Raw genomic sequence first — 16,853 nt, 5'->3', positions numbered from 1 at the left:
TATCAAGGGTTCATGAGGGAGGGGGGAACGGAGAGGGAGGGGGAAAAATGAGGAGCTGATGCCAGTGGCTTAAGTGGAGAGCAAATGTTTTGAGAATGATTAGGGCAATGAATGTACAAATGTGCTTTACACAATTGATGTATGTATGGATTGTGTTAAGAGTTGCATGAGTCCCTAATAAAATGATTTTTAAAAATACATAGAAGTAATGCCCAGTTTTCTTCTGATATCCACAAAACAGAAAAAGGGTTTTTAAATGCCTCACCTGTTTCAAATGCTTGGTATTCAAAGGAGTGCCAGGCTGAATCTTTGGGGTTACCATGCATATAATAATAAGTGATAATAAACTGCTCATGCTTCCTAAAATGACACTAATGAATTTCCAAGTCACTTAAAATAGCAGTGGCAACAATTAGTTCTAGATATTGGTATTTAATCAATCTACTTTGTTTGATTTAAAAAAAATAAGCCAAGAATATAGTTATTTTTTTTACCTCCTTTATATGAAGTAAAAAATATATACCTTTATACTTGAATAGAAGCCAAGTTTTTCAACACATTTTAAATGCAGTTTTTGTGGCAAAATTAGGTGCCTCATGTAACCAAGAGAAATTACTGAAACCCAAATGAAGGCTGATCATGATAGTGGGACAAGAGGAAAGTAAAAGGAAATAGAGGAAAGAACTAGAAGACAAAGGTTATTTATAGAGGTCTAAATACAGGCATATACATATGTAAATATATATATATAGGATGGTGGGTAAAAAGATCTATGTGCATTTATTTATAGGTTTAGTATTAAGGCAGCAGATGGACATTAGACCTCCACTCAAGTATTTACTCAATGCAAGAACACTTTGTTCTATTACATTGGCATTCCATGATGCACACCTTCCCGACACAATTGCTGAAGACAAATGTGTGCATAAGCCAATGTGGTGAAGAAATCTGATGGTGCCTGGCTATCAAAAGACATAGCATCTGGGGTCTTAAAGGCTTGCAGGTATACAAGCAGCCAACCAGCTGAGAAGCATCAAAGCCCACACCAGCCTGTGTGACCATGAGGTGTAGAAGGGACCAGATATCAGACATCAAAGAACAAAAAATCATATCAGTGGGTGCCCACATTCCCGATATAATCACTGAAGACAAATGTGTGCATAAGCAAATGTGGTGAAGAAAGCTGATGCTGCCTGGCTATCAAAAGATATAGCAGTTGGGGTCTTAACGGCTTGAAGATAAACAAGTAGCCATCTAGCTCAGAAGCAACAAAGCCTGCATGGAAGAAGCACACCAGCCTGTGTGACTACGAGCTGTCGAAGGGATCAGGTATCAGGCACCAAATAACAAAAAATCATATCATTGTAAATAAGGGTGAATGCAGAGTGGATCCCCAAAGCCCATCTGTAGGCAACTGCACACCCCCTTAGTGAAGGGTTGTGGGAAGGTGTTGAGCCAGTCAGGTTGCAGTGTAGCAACGATGAAACATACAACTTTCCTTTAATTCTTAAATGCTTCCTTCCCCCACGATCATGATCCCAATTCTACCTTACAAATCTGGCTAGACCAGAGGATGTACACTGGTACAGATAGGAACTGGAAACACAGGGAATCCAGGACAGCTGACCCCTTCAGGACCAGTGGTGAGAGCGGCCATACCGGGAGGGTGGAGGGAAGGTGGGGTAGAAAGGGGGAACCGATTACAAGGATCTACATCTAACCTCCTCCCTGGGGGATGGACAACAGAAAAGTGGGTGAAGGTAGACATCGGACAGTGTAAGATAAGAAAAAATAATAATTTATAAATTATCAAGGGTTCATGAGGGAGTGGGGATGGGGAGGGAGGGGGAAAATGAGCTGATATCAAGGGCTCAAGTAAAAAGCAAATGTTTTGAGCATGATGATGGCAACAAATGTACAAATGTGTTCGACACAATGGATGTATGTATGGATTGTGATAAGAATCGCACGAGCCCCCAATAAAAGGATTAAATAAATAAAAAAATCAGGGAAAAAAATTAGGTGCCTTGGTGGATATTTGGGTCGGCTTATGCTCGAGTATATGCATTTTGTGTGTGTATGTGTGTGTGTGTGTGTGTGTGTGTGTGTGTGTAAAACTCTACTCAACATACTTAGAGGTAGCTCGGGGTTTTTAGCTTTATGGTTTGATTGTTGTTGTTAGGTGCGAGAGAGTTGGTTTTGACTCATAGAGACTGTACGCACAACAGAATGAAACACTGCCTGGTCCTATGCCATCCTCACAATTGTTCTTGTTTGAGCCCATGATTGTAGCCTCTGTGTCAATCCATCTTGTTGAGGGTCTTCCTCTTTTTTTTGCTACTTATTTTAACCGAATGAGCCTTGATGGATCCCTCACAGTGGTTATGAGTTGGACTGCCATCCACAAGGTTAGCAGTTAGAAACCACCAACCAACCTACATGAGAAAGACGTGCTTTCTACTCCCGTTAACGGTGCCAGTCTCAGAAACACACAGGGGCAGTCTTGCCCTGTCCTAGAGGGTCACTATGAGTTGGCATCGACTTGATGGCAGGAAGTTTGGTTATTTTCTCTACTTCACCAAACATAATGTCCTTTTCCAGGACTGATAACAAGCCCAAAGTACGTGAGACAAAGTCTCACCATCCTTGCTTCTAACAAACATTCTGGCTGTACTTTTCCCTGACAGATTTGTGTGTCCTTTTGGCAGTAAACAGTACTTTCAGGATTCTTTACCAGAACCGTAATTCAAGTGCATCCATTCTTCTTTGGGCCTCCTTATTCAATATCCAACTTTCACATGCATAAGCGGTAATAGAAGATATCATGGCTTGGGTGAGGTGCACCTTAGTCCTCAAAGTTACATTCTTGCTTTTCCAAGCTTTAAAGGAGTCTGTGGAGCAGATTTACCCTCTGCAATGCATTGTTTTATGTCTTGTGGATCCAGGAAAGAGGAAATCTTTGACAACTTTAATCTTCTCTCTATTTTCATGTGTTACCTATTGGTCCAATTGTGAGGATTTTTGTTTTCCTTATTATTTGTTTAGTTATCATCGATACTAGTATTCTAAGAATTCACTAAAAAACGAAAAGCTTAAAACTTCCCTACTTGATTGTTAGATTAATTACAGAGTATATGAAAAGAGGAGCCAATTTAGCTCGACAAGTTATCTTATATCTGAGAGTGTCTCCTCTGTTCTTATCTTAAACCATGGTATAGTCTGTTTTTCTGAATTTATTGGTTTATATAGCTCTCTAAAGTCTATGAGTTACACAGGGGTAGAAGCCATGTCTTACAAGTTTCTCTATATTTAGCACCTAAAATAGTGGCACACATGTTGGGGTAGTTACATAAGTTCATGTCAACTGGAAGGTATATAAAAGTTAGGGGTGGAGTCTAACCTGTCAATCAGGTCACAGCCTGATGGTGCCTCCTTGTGGGCATGGCCTTCTCAGAAGGAGGATCCTGGGAATCTCCTTCCCCGCTGCTCACCACCACCCCCTCTGCTTTACCTTGCTGCTGCTGGACCCTGTTGCTGCAAGCCTTGTGATGTGGTCACCGCATGGATCCACGAGACTTGCACCCACCAGCCTGTGATCTTCCTGCATTCTTCATCGTTGCAGTGGCTTCGTGAGTCTGAAGAGGGACTTATGGACTTGATCTGGACTGAGTTGGGATGTTTTCCTTTTATATAATTACTTCTTGATATAAAGTCATACACATATACGACTGTCACTAAATTTTTTTTTGTCAACCTTCCTAACACACATGGATATGTACACACTCACACACACGCTCACAGACTCTTGAGGGAAATTGGCCTTAGAAAGACTATGACAGAAAACAACTGCTTTGATCATTAAAACTTCATTACTAGCTTATAAAAATTTACTTGAAGAATTCTTACCTGGCGTGTCATTACAAAATATGCATACATCGCCATGGCACTTCCGTAAGTGATGAAGTAGGTGACCGGCTCCATGATGTCCCAGGAATATTCCCACCAGGTAAGCCGGGCCAGAATGCCAAACTGTGTGGCCATGTAGGCAAGTCCACCCCATAGCACCAAAGTGGTCCTCTTCTCAGCTTTCCTGCCAATCTCGTTTCGTACCTATAGGGTACACAAAACAATAATAAGACATTTTGACACAGAATCAATTTCAAGCTCTTATTTAAGCTTTTATGTTCATTAAACTAGCAGGATTTATAATCAAGACATAAGTTAGTCCCAATTCTCATAATACAGTTTGTCTTCCTAAGAAAACTCATCATTCAATTGCAATTCACAGTGACCCTTTAGGACAGAGTGAAACTGCCTGTTTCTAAGACTGTAACTTTCTACAGGAGTAGAGCACTCACTCCCTTGGAGTGGCCGGTGATTCCAAACTGCTGACCGTGAAGTCAGCAGCCCAATGCATTACCCACTAAGCCACCAGGGCTCCTTCTTCCTAAATAGTATCTATAATTTTCACTCGACAAAATGTCTTACAGGACTATTTTAAAAAGGGAATTATTGTTTTATGTTTCACCCTAGAAACGGCTGGATATGTGGGAATGAATAAGTTAGTTAGACAGTTCTATATCCAACCACAAGATCACTCACTTTGAAGAAGACATTCTACTGTTCCCTCACTTTGGTTACAAAGTTTAATCTATTTTCAATTTTTATTCAAAGAACATTCTAGGGTTATAACAGGGTCGTTCTGAGAACTAGTAAAAATCCCCGAAACACTCTCCCTCCCCCGTTGCTGTCAAGTTGATTCTGATAGAACAAGCCCATTCTACAGGCTAGAACAGCCCAGAGGGCTGGCTAAAGGTGTAGTCTTTACAGAAGCGGGCTGCTACGCTGTTCTCCTGTGATTGACAGGTTGAGTAGCATCCCTACACTTTTATACATCGACTGCTGGCCTTTTGGTTGGTAACTGAGCTCTTAAGCACTGGGCCACTTAGACTCCTTTAAAAAAAATCATTTTATTGCTTTTATACATTTTATACATCAATTGTATCAAGCATATTTGTACATATGTTGCCATTGTCATTTTCTAAACATTTACTTTCTAGTTGAACCCTTGGTATCAGCTCTTCTTTCTCCCCCAGCCCCCATCTTTGTAACCCCTTGATAAATTATACATTATTATTTTCATATCTTACACCGACTGCTGTCTCCCTTCACCCACATTTCTGTTGTTCGTCCCCCCGAGGGAAAAGGGAGGTTACGCAGCATTGATCATTGCGATCAGTTCCCCCTTCCTACCCTTTTGGTATCGCTACTTCCACTTCTGTTCCTGAGGGCTTTATCTGACCTGGATTCTGTGTGCCATGAGTCCTTATCTATACCCGTGTACATGCTCCAGTCTAGCCAGAACTGAAAGGCCAGACTGGGGTCAGGATAATGGGGGGTGAGGAAGCCTCAAAGAACCAGAAAAATATTGAGTGTTTCACAGGTGCTGTCCTGTGCCCTGGCTGATTCCTGTGACCTTTCTGTGAAGGGATGTCCTATTGTCTACAGATGGATTATGGGTCACTGCTCCAACCCTCCTCGTTCTCAACAATATGTTTTTTTTGTTTGTTTTGGGTCTTTGATGCCTGATACCTGATTTTGTCAACTCCTCATGATTGCACAGGCTGGTGTGCTTCTTCCATGTGGGCTTTATTGTTTCCTTGCTAGATGGCCGCTTGTTTACCTTCAAGCCTTTAAGACCCCAGATGCTATATCTTTTGATAGCTGGGCTCCATCAGCTTTCTTCACCACATTTGCTTATACACCCATTTGTCTTCAGCGATTGTGTTGGGAGGATGAGCAACACAGAATGCTAGGCTCTTACAACAAAGTGTTCTTGTGTCTAGGGAGGGCTTGAGCAGAGGCCTCAAGTCCTTCTACTACCTCAATGTGCTGCCATATCAATATATGTTCCTTCTAGCAAGAGTTCTTAGTACACAGTAAATATTGAATAAATTATCATTATTATTTTGTTTTAGCTGGTACATTAAAAATGCTTCACAATTTGGAAACAAGACTTTAAATGTTCCCTTTCACAACAATTTTCAGATTTAATTTATTATTTTTCAATGATCTTAAATTAGAACAACCTTGATTTGTTTTTAAGAAAATTGGAAAAGTAACACATTGACAGTATTTGTGTCCTTCCTTAATCTACATTCCAAAATTTAATTTCTTAAAATAGGAACACTTGTATAAACCAAGGGTAACACATATTCACAATAAAAAAATTGCAAAGTATAAAGAAAAACTATTTGAATTTTTATACATCAATGATAATCCAGCTACTCTATGAGTATTGGTATATAGATAACTTAATATGCACAGCTTTATGATTTGTCTTTACAATATAGCACGAATATGTTTCCATAGCATACTAGAGCAACATAATCATTTAAAATAGCTGCAGAATATCTGTATAATAGTTATTCGGAGCTTAGCTAGAATCACTATCCACTATGCTCAGTGATTAGCAGTGATTCCAATCTTTGCTTTAAAAGTGGTAAATAGAGTTAAGGGCAGGGCACTTAACATTCTGTTATTAAAGTTTCAAATCATTTCCATTAAAAATCCTTCCTTTGCTTCGACTGGAACTTTTTCATGGTTCAGTTCCATTAACTAGAGGAGTATCAATGGACACAGCTCAATTACATAACACTTGGAAGACTAAAAGGAAGCGTTTATGCTCTGGGAAAACGATAGCTGGCGCGAAGAGAGCAAGCTTTGAATGTTTACCTTTTCCAGGGGAGCCAGTTGCTCTCTGAGATCCTCTAGCCGTTCAATAAGCTCCCTTTCTTTGTTTAGCTGGTGCTGCTCAATGCACAATGTGGTGTAGAGCTGCTGGACTAGTGTCTTGACATCGTTCAAGGTCGCTGCATTTTCATGGCTTAAGAGGTCTGAAAGAAAGGGGGTACACTTCAAAATAAGCTTTGCCTTTACTCAAGAGTTGCTATTCCTGATGCTCTTAGGTAGTAAGAATAAAGCATTTCATACACTACAGTAATTTTAAAGCCAATATATACCATTATATTCTTGGGTGTTAAATGCTACTGATGAGTCTACATTAAGGAAAATATTACAAAAAGTAATAATAGTATTCATTAGAGAAAAAAATTAAAGCAATTTATAAAAACAGATTTAATGTCAATTTCATTTTAATGCTTACTAAAATGCAGATCTATAATTTTTTTGTGTGATCTTGTAAATTGTTTTTGGTTAATTTTCCCTTTAGTAATGCCTAAAGAAAAATAAACAGTATTTCAAATTCGCAAATGTTGGTAAATTGAATTACGTGGCTCTTCCTAGTTATATGGTCTTTGTAAACTCTCAAAGGATGAATGGGTTGGGATATGCAAATAAAGTGAATGGGACTCTAAGGTGGGGATTGGTCAGTTTTGCCATTCTGCTGGACACAAAGTGAGCCACCTCAGAAATAAGAATGAGGGAATCTCATGAGCATCAGGCAGAGTCATGAGCAGAGGATGTATTTTAGACCCCAAGAGTCCCATGTGAAGAGAGTGACACCAGAGCATGGGACAGAGCAGCGGTGAGCTTCTCAGCCAACAGAACGAGTAAAGCTGCGTGCCTCTGGAAGAAGGGTGAGTTGCAGAGTGGGGTGCCCTTCTGGCACTAGCCAGTGCTAAAGGAGTTTTGTAACCTTGCCCAAGCAGGGCAGAGGCCAAAGAGCTTTGTGACTGAAGACCAGTCTGCTGTGTCTGCTAGCCTGGCTAAAAATAGGCACTGCAGGCAAACGAGCTGTTAACATTACTGATCCTGTTAACTTTCTTAATGAATCCTATAACCGTGTGTACTGTCGGTGAGTTTTGGGTGGCCGTTAAAACAGATTACTAATCGCAGGAGAGAAGTAGAGTATGGTAGGAAGGTTGGTCAAAATTGGGCAAAGCAGGTAGAAGCATGTCTGACCTCTGCCTCATAGAAGTCAGCATTGGGTTAGTGTGGAGTTGGACACTCCTTTCCCCTTGTGTAGCCGGAGAACGTTAGACACCGCCCCATGTTATTTTTGCATAAATACAAAAGTATTTAAATAAAAAAATGTTGTCTTGTTACAAGATTGCAAAACAAATTAGGTGCCCATTTAACAATTTCTATATACATTATTCAGTGAGATCGGTTACATTTTTCACAAAATGTCAACACTCTCAATTTTTCCATTCTGGTTGTTCCATGTCCATTAATCTAGCTTCCCTACTCCATCTTATCTTCTTATATTTGCTTTAGGGTAAATGTTGACTGTATATATATAGTTTAAAGCAGTACAGTACTCATGTGTGGTAATCATTTTATGAGCCAATCTGTTCTTCAGCTGAGAGGTGACCTTTAGCATGGCTTCAGCTCTAAGTCTAAACGGTATCTCACTCAGGGTGATGGTCACTATAGGGTTCCTCTAGTCTGGCCTTTTGAAAAAATTTGTGTTTTGCTTAACAGTTTTATTAGCACTACATCTACGTTACACAATTCAATAATTCAATCATAACAAGAAGAGTTGTACAATCAGTACTATAATAAATTTTAGAAGATTTTCTTCTCCTTGTACTCATTGTTACTTGTGTAATTATTATTTTTTAATATGCACAACAAAACATTCTCCACTTCAACAACCTCTACATGTAACTATTCACGTAATAATTCAGTTCCACTGATTATACTCTTTGTGTTGTACAACCATTATTGATAGCCTTTTCCAAATTATTTGTTTTGTCTAACATTTGTCTTGCATTCTATCCATGACCCTCTATGATGGCCCTGATCAGAAGGGTTGGTAGTGACAGCTGGGTACCAGCTCACTAGTTCTTCTAGTCTCAAGATGCATGAGGCTAAGGCTCCTATAGACAAGTTTTTTTAGACTTTGGTTTCTTTCTCTTTTCTCCAGACAAGTAGAGACCAGTCATTGTATCTTAGGTGGCTACTTTGGGGAAAAAATTAAGTCCTTAGATGCTATTCACTAGGCTGTAGAACATATTGACTAAGCTGTCCCCTGAGATGATGGTGTTCAAACTTAGTAAACCGATCCCATGAGGTGTCTGATTATGTCTAGGGACTATATGCAATTGTACCCTCTATGTGATAAACATATGTAGTGATATGTTGATAATATGTATGTGTGTGTATATATGTATTCCATATAACTATGTCTTTATATACACATACACAAACACACATATGTGAAGGAACTTAAAATTTTTGTTCCATCAATAATGTTGTCTATAAGAGACACACCTTAGACACAAAGACAAAAATAGACTAAAAAATCCCACCCAAACAAACAAGCTAATGACAATAAAAAAGAGCAAACAGGGCTGATAATATGAATTTCTGATAAAACAGATGCTAAGGCAGAGACTAGCATAAGATACAAGAAGAAAAAAACAAAACAAAACAAAAATACAAGGAAGGACATTATCTAAGAGTAAGGAAAAAAATTTGCTATGAAATCATAGAAACCTTTATTAAACAGAAATACCAAATGTGAAGCTATCATTTTTCAACTTATCCTCCATCACGGTCTATCTGTTCCTTAGCCCATCCCCAAATAATTCTGCACTTTTTTATTTATACCATGTCAAAACAGCAGTTTCAGCATCCTCAGGGAAATGAAATCGTGCTCCTTTTAAGTGTTAAGTGGGAATAAAATGTCTGAAGGGGTGAGAATATGGTTATAAAGTAGATGAGATAAGGTTTCCCCGTAAAATTCCCACAGGGCAGTCCTTGCTACCCTCAAAGAATGAGCAGGTGTACTGCCACGATGACGAGAGAGAGAGAATCCCGTAACTTCCTGGCTTTTTTCTTACCAACACAGAGCGGCTGGTGATTCTGAACTGCTAATGAACCAGTCACCAAATGACACATTCCACTGGGTAAATTTGCTGCACAAGACCTCTCTGAAGTGTTGAAAAGCAAGGATGTTACTTTGAGGACTAAGGTGTGCCTGACAAACCTTGGTATTTTCAGTCACCTCATATGCATGTGAAAGTAGGACATTGAATAATGTAGACCGAAGAAAAATCAATGCATTTAACTATGGTGTTAGCAAATAATATTGAAAGTATGGACTGCCAAAAAGTCAAACACATCTGTCTTGGAAGCAATATAGGCAGCATGTTCCTTAGACTCTGTCTCATGAACTTTGGACATGTGATCAGGAGAGCCCGTCCTTACAGAAGGACATCAGGCTTGGTGAAGCAGAGGGGCAGTGCAAAGGAGGAAGACCCTCAATGAGATGGATTGACAGAGTGGCTGCCATCATGTGCTCAAACATAGATCAATTGTGAGGATGGCGCAGGGGTGGGTGATGTTTCATTCTGTTGTACATAGATAGCGTCATCATGTGTCCGAACTGACTCAATGGTATGCTATTTGTATAACAGAAAGACAAAGGAATATACATATTTTCTTAGGAACTTATAAAGCATCTATGGTAGGAAACAAGAAACCCAAACTAGTGCTTACTGACAGAAAAGGGTTGGAAGACAGGCACAAGAAGACTGTCCCTAAAAAAAAAAAAAAGAAGAAGAAGACTGTCCCTATATACTCTTTAGACTTTTGGAACTGTGAACCTCGTGGATGTATTACTATCCAGAACAACAACAAAATTAATATGTAACCACAATACCTACTAACAGCAATGAAAAGATTCTTAAAAGGGAGACCAGAAGAGATCTGACAGATGTCCAGCACTAGACCCCAGGGTTTTGACAATGCTTCAGTTAAAAATAAGGCTGCTGGTTAGAGGCAACAACTTCTAAACCTTTACCCTGGAATTTTTGTTTACATATAGATAAATGAAGTTATGTAGAGAAGACTGATTTGTTATTGGCTTAACAACAACACCTGGGATGATTAGTGCACGCTTCACTAAAAGTGCAAGTAGATACTTGTAAGTGTTTCCGCACCGGCATCAGTTCCCATGTACGCAAAGGACTGAAAAGCATGGAGGATGCTCTATTGCAAGGGGAATGAAAATCCTTTTCAGCTACTACATCAAATGGGAAGGACTTCAGCAACTCAGGTCTATGCCAAGACATTTTAATTGTGGATATTTGGTTTGCCCCGCTAACCTTTTATTTCAAGCTATTTTATCATTAAGAGAGAAGCAAGGTGTCCAGAACCCTGTAGATAAATGGGGAAAGACTCAGTGGTGACAATCAAAGTGAGTGTCCTTAGCACAAAAACGTATAACCACTAGTGGGATGATAAGGAGCAGGACTAGGAGAAAAGCAGTTGATGAGCTAATTCAACACAGACTGGCTTAAAAAGGCTTTTTGTACTCTCCATATTTTCTCCATTTTGGACTCTTGTATGGATTATAAAATTATCTAATTGTTACAAGAGTTACTTTTCTCATCCTGCAGTGGTTGGGGAATCCAGCTTTACAGAGCTATGGTCAACAGTTGTATACCAGTATGGTATAGAATACCCATGGAGTTTGTAACTAGCCTTACTGCTACGATCTTCCTCCTCCTCCATTTTAGTTTTTTCCTGCCTCTTGCTTCCCACTGGAGCCTTGGTAGCATAATGGTTATGTATTGGGATGCTAACTTCAAGGTCAGCAGTTCAAAACCAGCCACTCTGTAAGAGAAAGACAAGGCTTTCTATTCATGTAGCATCTAAGAAACCCACACGGGCAGTTCTACCTTGCTCTATAGGGTCGCAATCAACTTGGTGGCAATGAGGTTTTGGTCCTTTGGGGTTAAGTACAAGACTGGCCACACTTGAGGATTCAAAAACTTTATAAACGGCTAATCTCAGTATATCCTAAGACTATACGGGTACAGTGCTTGGCTGTTGACCCAAAGGTCTGAGCCCGTCAGCTGCTCTGTTGGAGAACAATGTGGCGTCTGCTTCTCTAGGGCTCAGTCTGGGAGTAGAAATGATGGCTGCGTGGCACCCATGTGAGCTAGCTCCCTGTCCTCAGCAGAGGTGTGTGAAGAGAGCATTCTTATTTTTAAATTGCTGTTGATGAACAAGGAAAAGAATAAATGGGCAAACAAAGTGAAAGTGAATGAAAATTGTATGTCAAAAAAATTTAAAACCTGCCTGAAAGTTCTCCTTCAGTACCTAGTTTATCTTTATAAGACAAAGAATATTTGTCCTTTCGTGTTTCTTCTCATTATCTGACACCAAAACTTACTGTTAACTTCTTCTTCCACTTAATCTTTCCACTAAAAAAGGGTAAAATTAGGGAAGAGGAAATAACTTGTGGGTCTGGAAAATTGGCCCCCCTAAATACAGTAATCACATCTCTGAATAAGAAGTGGTACTTTATTTGACTAAGGAAGAGATGGAAAACAATAGAAATAAATTAAAACCTATTTGATATTTTACTTAAAAAATTGTTGCTAATATGAGCATGAGTATGTGTTAAAAGGAAAATATGGGTTCAAAACACTTTATTTGAGCTTTTGCAAAAGGCATAATCTCTTATTGGGTAACAACACAGCTGAGAGAGCGTTCAGGTATATATTTTAAGAGAAACAAAGTCTTAAAAAGCTCCTCATCAACGCTGCTGTTGTTAGGTGCCTACAAGTTGATTCCGACTTATGGCAACCCTCTGCACCACAGAACAATGCACCATTACTTCTACAGTCTTCCTTGTGTTACATGTGTGTGCTGCAACCAACCATATCACAGCTTGTAGTCAGGAGCACCTTAGTCCTCCAAAGTGACATCATTGTTCTTTAACTTTAAAGAGGTCTTGTACAGCAAATCTGTCCAATGTAATATGTCATCTGTCCCCTCCCCAACATTTTTATTGGCACCTAAAGCCACATATCATACAACTCAATAGTTCCAATCGCTCAATCATATCCAGGACTATACAATCATCACAATAAATTTTAGAACCCCCCCCAGCCATGGTTAAATCACCTGTAAAATGAATTGTGCAATCACAAGCAGTTCTAGTACTCCCTCCCCCCTCCCGCCTTCATGGTTTACTTCTGAAACCCCTTTACCCTCCCTATCTCCTCTACATCCCCTATAAACCCTTGCATCAGTTATCGCTATGAACCCACTACACTGCTGTGCTTCACAAACTGGGAAACCCAAGAGAAGCCATAAAAAATAAAATCAAAACAAAGTGGTATAAGGATAAAATAATAGTAATATAAAGATAAAAATACAAGTAATGAGTAAGAAAGAAAAGACTACCTTCAATATTTAAAAATATTTAAAAAGCCAGGGAAGTCATGGAACACCCAAGAGATATATATTTGCACCTAGAATAAATTCAGGTTGGGTCAATAGGGAGGTCAGCTGACCAAGCATCAAGTTTGATCCAGCATAATCAAGATTACAATTATTTCTGTCTGACGGTAAGGCTATTCAAGACCCTTGCCTGTGGCTGGCGGGGTCTACCAGTGGTTTAATCTGACTAGATACTCTGCAGGTGGGTTTTGGGCTCCCACCGTCCTTCACAGCCTTCTACTAATTTTATATATTTATAATTTTACTCTGATACTTTTACCTTCAACATATTTGGATTTTGTTATTGTCATTTGATTTACTGATTACTGTTTCTGTGAGTGTTGATTATGGATCCAAGAATATATTATTCAACTTTAGAAATTTCACTAATCCAATAGTAAATCTAAATTTAATATATTCTCTAAGCAAGTCACAACAACACTAAAGCAGCAAAACAACAACAGTGAAATAAGCCTGCATTTCTGTATTTATATATACACTAGAAGTAGGACTTCAAGTCCAGTAATTGGGGGAAAAGGCAAAAAATATACTAGCAGTTTTAGCCTACATACTAATTATTCCTATTTAATAAAATCTGATTCAGTAATGTCTTACTGTTTTAAAGGATATTTTCTCAGCAATCTCAACAAGCTTGAAATCTAGCTACTCAGCAACTGGAAAGTTACCAAGTTAACTCATGTGACTCATTCGACATAGAATGGCCCTCTAAGTCAACGGGGGGCTATAAAATGAAAGCAACCACCCGCAGAGAATTTACAAAGAAAAGCAAAACACAGATTCAAAACAGGGAAAAATCACTTCTATTTCTTTGGGTATCCGAGAAAGAGGTTTGGTAAAGGGCCTATTGCGAGGGGGCACCCAAAAAATACCCGGGAAAAAGCTCCCTTGGGTGGAGCTTTTGTAGTACATGTTTCCCCCAGTAGGCGAGCACGGAGCAACTTGCTCGGAGTTAATACACCTAGTGGTTTCTCTCTGGTGACGGTGAATTTTTTCATAAAAGCAGTTCTGCTCAAAGCTTGTTTTCTGGTATGGCTGATTTAAGAGATCAGAGTGCAGTGGTGAAATTCTGTTTCCTGATCGGGAAAAATACCGCAAAAACTATTGTGATGTTGAACACAGCTTACAAGGAGAGTGCTATGGGAAAAACTCAAGTGTATGAGTGGTTTTCTCGTTTCAAAAAAGATGAAATGTCGAATGATGACAAACCCTGTTCTGGACGTCTGTCAACTTCCCAAACGGATGAAAATGCCGACAACATTTGTGCACTTGCGCTCAAAGACCGGCGACGGACAATTGAAGAGATGGGGAAGTTATCTGGACTGTCTTGGAGCTTGGTTCAGCGAATTTTAATGGAAGATTTGAGAATGAGAATGGTTCCTGCAAAATGTGTGCCTTGTGTTCTGACTGACCAGGAAAAAGAGCATTGTGCTTTGAAAGAACAGCTCCAAAGTGACCCAGACTTTTCCCCCAAGTTCATTACTGGTGATGAGACCTGGTGCTATTCTTACGACCCCCAAAGCAAACATTAATCAAGCCAGTGGAAGAAGCCATCGTCACCTTGCCCCAAAAAAGCTCATCAAGTAAAATCAAAGATCAAGACGATGCTTATTTGTTTTTTGCTGTGAGGGGACTAGTGCACTTGGAATTCGTTCCACCAAGTCAGACTGTTAATCAAGCTTTCTATTTAGAGGCTATGAAAAGATAGTGTAACCGTGACAAAAAAGGCCTGATCTGTGGCAGGCAGGGGACTGGTTTTGCCACCACGACAGTACCCCTGCTCATGCAACCATCTCAGTGCTCCAGTTTTTGGCAAAAAACAGCATGCCTCTCTTGCCCCATGTACCTCACTCACCTGACCTCGCTCCATGCGATTTCTTTTTGTTTCCCAAATGAAGAGGGACGTGAAAGGACAGCAATTTGACAATGTAGACAAGGTGAAGAAAAAAATGAGGGAGGTGCTGTCTGCCATCCAAACAAATGAATTTGAAAAATGTTTCCAAGAACGGAGTTGCAGATTTGACAAATGTATTAATTGTAATGGAGAGTACTTTGAAGGTAATAAGGTTGCTTTGTAAAAAAAAGAAAAAAAATTTTAATAAATATCTGGGGAGGGGGGGGTTTGTGTTTTTTTTGGATACCCCCTCACATTTCACAAGTTGATAAAGCCAATGGGCAAGGAATTTTTTTTACAATGTTTCAGTGGACAGCGATACACCTTGTTTATTTTTAATAGCTTTCCCCCATATTGTTAAACAAATGCCATTTTTAGTCCATATGGAGGGAATGGATTTAATTAGAACATGTATTATGGGAAAGAGAATGGGAATGTAGCAGGGCATTTCTATATCTCGGTGGAATCTACGTAGTTTTAGTTAATGCCCTAGCAAAGTGCCAGGTGCTCAGGGAGGTTTTCAATGAAACAGTCTATCTGTTCACAATGCTTTCAGTTGTCTTTGCAGATCACGTTTCTCCAAGTTGTCCAAGGAAAAATAATGTGCCCCTCTCCCATACCTCCACCTCTATCACGGTTACTCTTTACCTCTTTTTGGTGGTCGCACATGGTACGTGAAATCATTGATGACCAGCTTAAAGTCATCCAGGAGGAGCAGGTCTATCCCTGTCGAGGCCGCGACTCGAACACCATCTGTTAAGATGGAAACAAGACTTGTCATGTGCCCATGATTATTCAAGATAGGTCAGGAAGATGCGATCCTCAAAATAACAATTAAAAATGATCTCTCCTCTTTAGTCACCCCTCCCCGCCACCCACACCTTTTATTTCCAAGTCCTATGCTAAACAACCCTCACATGGTCTGAGACTCCTGTTTTTATGGCCTCTGTATGTGATTAACTAACAACCTGCTTTCCATCAGAACTTTATGAATAGGTGAAACAATGGAAATCAGACTCCTGGAGGGAACTGCATAAGCTTCTTACATGAGCCTGTGATGAAATTGGATTGAGTAAATAACCACTGCTTTCTCACCTATGGGACTTCACAGCATAAAACCACTATCAATTCTAATTCATAGTGACTCGCAGCGACTATAGGGCAGAGTAGTAATGCTCCTCAGGGTTCCTCCTTAGGCTTTCGGAAACGGCTCATCTTTCTTCCACAGAGCCGCCAGTGGATAGCCTCGTGCTTTATCCATGGAACCACCAGGGGGCTCTCTTTGTAGGATAGTCACTGATAATATTACTTGGTGAGATGGAAATTAATTGTATTTAAAATGAAAACATAAAGCATAGAAATGTATCAAATTGTTAAACAACCGATGAATCACCAGTACTTCCTGCCCTTGTCATTCAAGTTTTCTTTCAGTCTGAAAATTTTCAAAGCAAAAAAATGGGAAAAATATAAGGCACTTTAACTAAATCAATAAATGAAATGGATGTCACGTCAAATGGGAATTTTTAATACCTTATCTTATAGTCTTCAAATCATGTATTTATTTTAATAAACTTTTTTTTTTCTTTTTTTTTATTTTTTTATTTTAATAAACTTTTATGTGAAACACATAAAATGAGCTAAAAAGAAGACCTCCTATTACATATCTCCAGAGATGACAGCGCAACTATTAGAAAAATGTATACCTTGCCTAAAGCTAATGACAAAAGGTCTCAATAAT

At 39.4% G+C, this 16,853-nt stretch overlaps 1 protein-coding gene across 1 annotated transcript in view; it reads right to left on the bottom strand.

Annotated features, from left to right (window-relative positions):
• Positions 1-16,853, bottom strand: part of MCU (mitochondrial calcium uniporter) — a 173,180-nt gene that overhangs the window by 23,263 nt on the left and 133,064 nt on the right. The window contains exons 5-7 of the mRNA XM_045291693.1: positions 15,764-15,868; positions 6,736-6,896; positions 3,907-4,110 (exon numbers count right to left, since the gene is read on the bottom strand). Coding sequence (XP_045147628.1) covers positions 3,907-4,110; positions 6,736-6,896; positions 15,764-15,868 — 470 coding nt within the window. The remainder of the gene's footprint in view (positions 1-3,906; positions 4,111-6,735; positions 6,897-15,763; positions 15,869-16,853) is intronic.

This window comes from Echinops telfairi, unplaced genomic scaffold (assembly GCF_000313985.2).
Source record: "Echinops telfairi isolate 266 unplaced genomic scaffold, ASM31398v2 ScPeMD7_70;HRSCAF=299, whole genome shotgun sequence".
In the NCBI taxonomy this organism is placed as follows: Eukaryota; Metazoa; Chordata; class Mammalia; order Afrosoricida; family Tenrecidae; genus Echinops; species Echinops telfairi.
Note: the sequence above shows the minus strand (reverse complement) of the source record. Positions and strands in the feature narration are given on the sequence as shown.